This window comes from Grammomys surdaster, unplaced genomic scaffold (assembly GCF_004785775.1).
Source record: "Grammomys surdaster isolate TR1022 unplaced genomic scaffold, NIH_TR_1.0 725, whole genome shotgun sequence".
In the NCBI taxonomy this organism is placed as follows: Eukaryota; Metazoa; Chordata; class Mammalia; order Rodentia; family Muridae; genus Grammomys; species Grammomys surdaster.
Genome location: NW_021605144.1, coordinates 455,793 through 459,202, shown reverse-complemented (window position 1 = coordinate 459,202; position 3,410 = coordinate 455,793). Strand labels below are relative to the sequence as shown.

The following is a 3,410-nucleotide window of genomic DNA, read 5'->3' as shown; positions in this document are numbered from 1 at the left end:
AAGAAAAGTTCTGGACACTGTCTCTGGAATTGTACCAAACACCCACCCATAATGATACACCAGAGACGCACTTCCTGTAATAGACGGCAATGGCAAAGCTCTGCTGTACTCTTTTGCTAAAAGAGCCAGAATCGAGCTTTTGCAGATTTCTAAAAGGACTCACAGAGTGGAGGGGGAGAATAGCCCAAAGAGTTTTGCTCTCAGCTGTTTTCACAACTGAAGATGAGTTGAGCATTTGGATACCCCATCTCTCTCTTTAATTATCTTGTTTTCTCTCTTTCTAGGCAGTGAATTCTGGGGAACTTCGCGCCTTTGACTGGGGAAGTGAGACCAAAAATCGGGAGAAATGCAACCAGGTAAGAGTGCTAACTTACTTTGGAACCTGCTAAAAACTCACCAGCCTTTGGAAATGGGTGACAACTTATTCCAGAGATAGGAATAAACTACAAAACTCCAAGCGGTAAGGATGATAGTTCAACTTTAGCTGTATCTGAAAACAGGAAAGTATACAGTGTAGCCAGCAGCCTCTTCATTTCTGCAAAGCCTGTCCCAGGAGCAATGCAGCAGGGATTCTTGCAAGCAAAATGGGGTTGAGTTGGTCAGATGATTGCATACTAAAGGGATTCTTTTAGGAACAAAACAAACATGCACATAGAGATGCTGTGGTGGTATGACTCTGGAAAAAGAGCCAGAAGCAGTCAGTGAGAACTCCTATTTGTCATGGCACTGCACCTCAAGCCTGTGGGATTGTGGGTAGGTTGCCATGATTCAGGATGTACTCTCTCTAAAATAGAAATCATTGCATCGTGTAATCTTTAAGATGCCTTCGGGGCTGGGGAGATGTCCCACTCGTAAGAGTACTTGCTGTGCATACATGAGGACCTGAGTTTCCCTAGCACTTACGTAACAAGCCAGACATGGCCAAGCATGTCTGTAATCTCAGTGCTGGGAATTGGGTGTGGGAGATAGAAAGATTGCTGGCGCTTACTGACCAGCCAGTTTATCCAGAAATACCACGGACTCTAGATGCAGTGAGAACCCTGTCTCAGGGGAACAGGGCAAACAGTTGCTCCATGTCTTCCTTTGGCCTCCATCCATGCACAGAGTGTCTCATAGTGTATGTACCTGTATATACATGTGTGTGCACACATATACCACACCACCACCACCCCACACACACACGCACACACACACACATTCTCTCCGGTTATACTTTTAATAAATATGAATTTCAAGCTAAAATCCAAACAGAATCTCACACAAATATTATTACATCATTACATCATCGGGAATGTGAAATAGACACGTGGAGAAACAGAACTGAGTGTGTATGCTCTTCTGAGTATAAAATTCTCACTGAAGATTTCCAGTTGTCATGAAAGTAGATATAGAGATTACTTATAAAATGCAAAGTGGAGGGGCAGAATGTACACCTAAACTTTCTTTAAAGTATCACATTATACCTAACAGTCAGTTCAGTAATCCGCCTAGATATAAAACGTTGGAACTGTGAGGTTCCCCTTAGATATCAAACTCAGTCACATTTTCTAACTTTTTGAGATTACCCTTGACTGTCTTCAGAACCACGCCTTTAAAGAAAACATATCAGGATCTAAGATGTTTTTCATCTTATAAGGATTTTATGGGCTGAATTCTAGAGAAAATGACAGATGCAGATTAGGCATAAGAAAAATGGCAAGGAAGAGCAAACAAATGTGGGAAGATGCCATTCAACAGTGTCAGCTGGAGCTGGGTGGAACAGTTAGCTCAGGCTTTTTACCCAGAAGATGAGAAAGGGTGAGTGTTGCTCACACCATAGAGTGTCTTGGCTCTGCATCTGAATTAGGCAGCCACTTAAGTGCTTAGGGAGCCCAGAAGAAGCTATCTGGAGTTGAAGCTGTGACTTGTGGTTGATTTTATGCTAAGAAACTGGCCTCCCTGTTTCCGTGGAAATTTCTGAGTGTTGAATGATATCGAAGACTCAGACTCCCAGGAAAATCTAGCACCATATCCTGAACTAGAGAAGTCCCCTGGATAAAGAAGACTTCTTTGGATGATTTGGGGGCAGCTAAGTCTGGGTTAGGGACAGGCATCTAACTTTATTCTCCTGAATAGTTTAGAGTAGCTCAGTGCCTGAGGCTGATTTATGGTTTCTCCCAGTTTGGGAAGTGCAGTGAAACTGAACCTTCATTGTGTACGTGGGGGATACACAGGCCTTTGTAATAGCTTCCCTGTCTTTTCTGTGGAGTGTCCCATAAATTGTCACTATCAAGAACATTATTTTAAAAGGATATTTATGTATAAAATGTTTAATCAGAAAAATTATACATTATTCAATGTCTAAAATACAAGGTAAGCACTCAGTAGAACAAATATAACATATGTTCAGCATGCATAAATTAAACTTGTCAATACATACAAGCATGTGTGCAAACACACAAATACACACATGCACATGCATACACACTCGCCCTAATTTATATACTTTCTCAAACAACATAGTAAGGTTTTAGAGATAGTATCTCTATTTCTCAGTAAAGAAACTAAAGTTGGACTGTGTTAAGTTTTCCTTAAAGTGTGACCTGGAATATAAACAGAGTTCAACATGACTAATGCCTACATACATTTCAGTACATGTACATTAGGTTTACTTGAAGTAGGAGTTGTAAATTTGATTATAAAATATTGTGTGGAGTTCAAACTATTCTTTTTACCTAGCCAACTCCTATAAGGTACAAAGTTCGAGATATGATGGTCCCCACAGCAATGTGGACTGGAGGTCAAGACTGGCTTTCAAATCCAGACGACGTGAAAACATTGCTTTCTGAAGTAACCAACCTCATCTACCACAAGAACATTCCTGAGTGGGCTCATGTGGATTTCATCTGGGGGCTGGATGCCCCTCAGCGTGTGTACAATGAAATCATAAATCTGATGAAGCAGGAGCCCAACCTTCCCCAGGGAACCTGCAAGGTCAAATTGTGAAGCTCCTGCTGTTAGCAAGTCTTAGAACAACTTCATGCAGAATAAGCAGGGCTATGGGAGGATGGTTGTTCAAAGGAATGTCCAGACTTAGAAACCTGCTGTGTCAGTTAGTCAGAAGGACAGAGGAGATACACAGATTCCAGAAGACCTTCTGAACCAAATGAAAGCTTCACGTTCCCTCACAACATGAAAGCGATACTTACACTTTTTTTTAGTTGGTTAAACTAAGTTGGTGAACACAGGTTTTCCATGCTTTGTATCTTCTGTAATGGAGCAACGTAGTTTTTACTTACCTGTAGGAAGTATCTAGACAGATATCATTACATCATTCAACCTTTCCAAAATATTTTTTTGTTTTTGAAAGTCAATTTTTTGGAACTTAAAAGGAATAATTGGGGCAGAGATTAAAATTGTAAATCTTTGGA

At 40.8% G+C, this 3,410-nt stretch overlaps 1 protein-coding gene across 1 annotated transcript in view; it reads left to right on the top strand.

Annotated features, from left to right (window-relative positions):
* Positions 1 to 2,985, top strand: part of Lipm (lipase family member M) — a 17,061-nt gene extending 14,076 nt beyond the window's left edge. Inside the window, exons 8-9 of the mRNA XM_028782289.1 lie at positions 285 to 356; positions 2,719 to 2,985. Of these exons, the coding sequence (XP_028638122.1) occupies positions 285 to 356; positions 2,719 to 2,985 (339 nt within the window). The remainder of the gene's footprint in view (positions 1 to 284; positions 357 to 2,718) is intronic.
* The last annotated feature ends 425 nt before the right edge of the window (positions 2,986 to 3,410 follow it).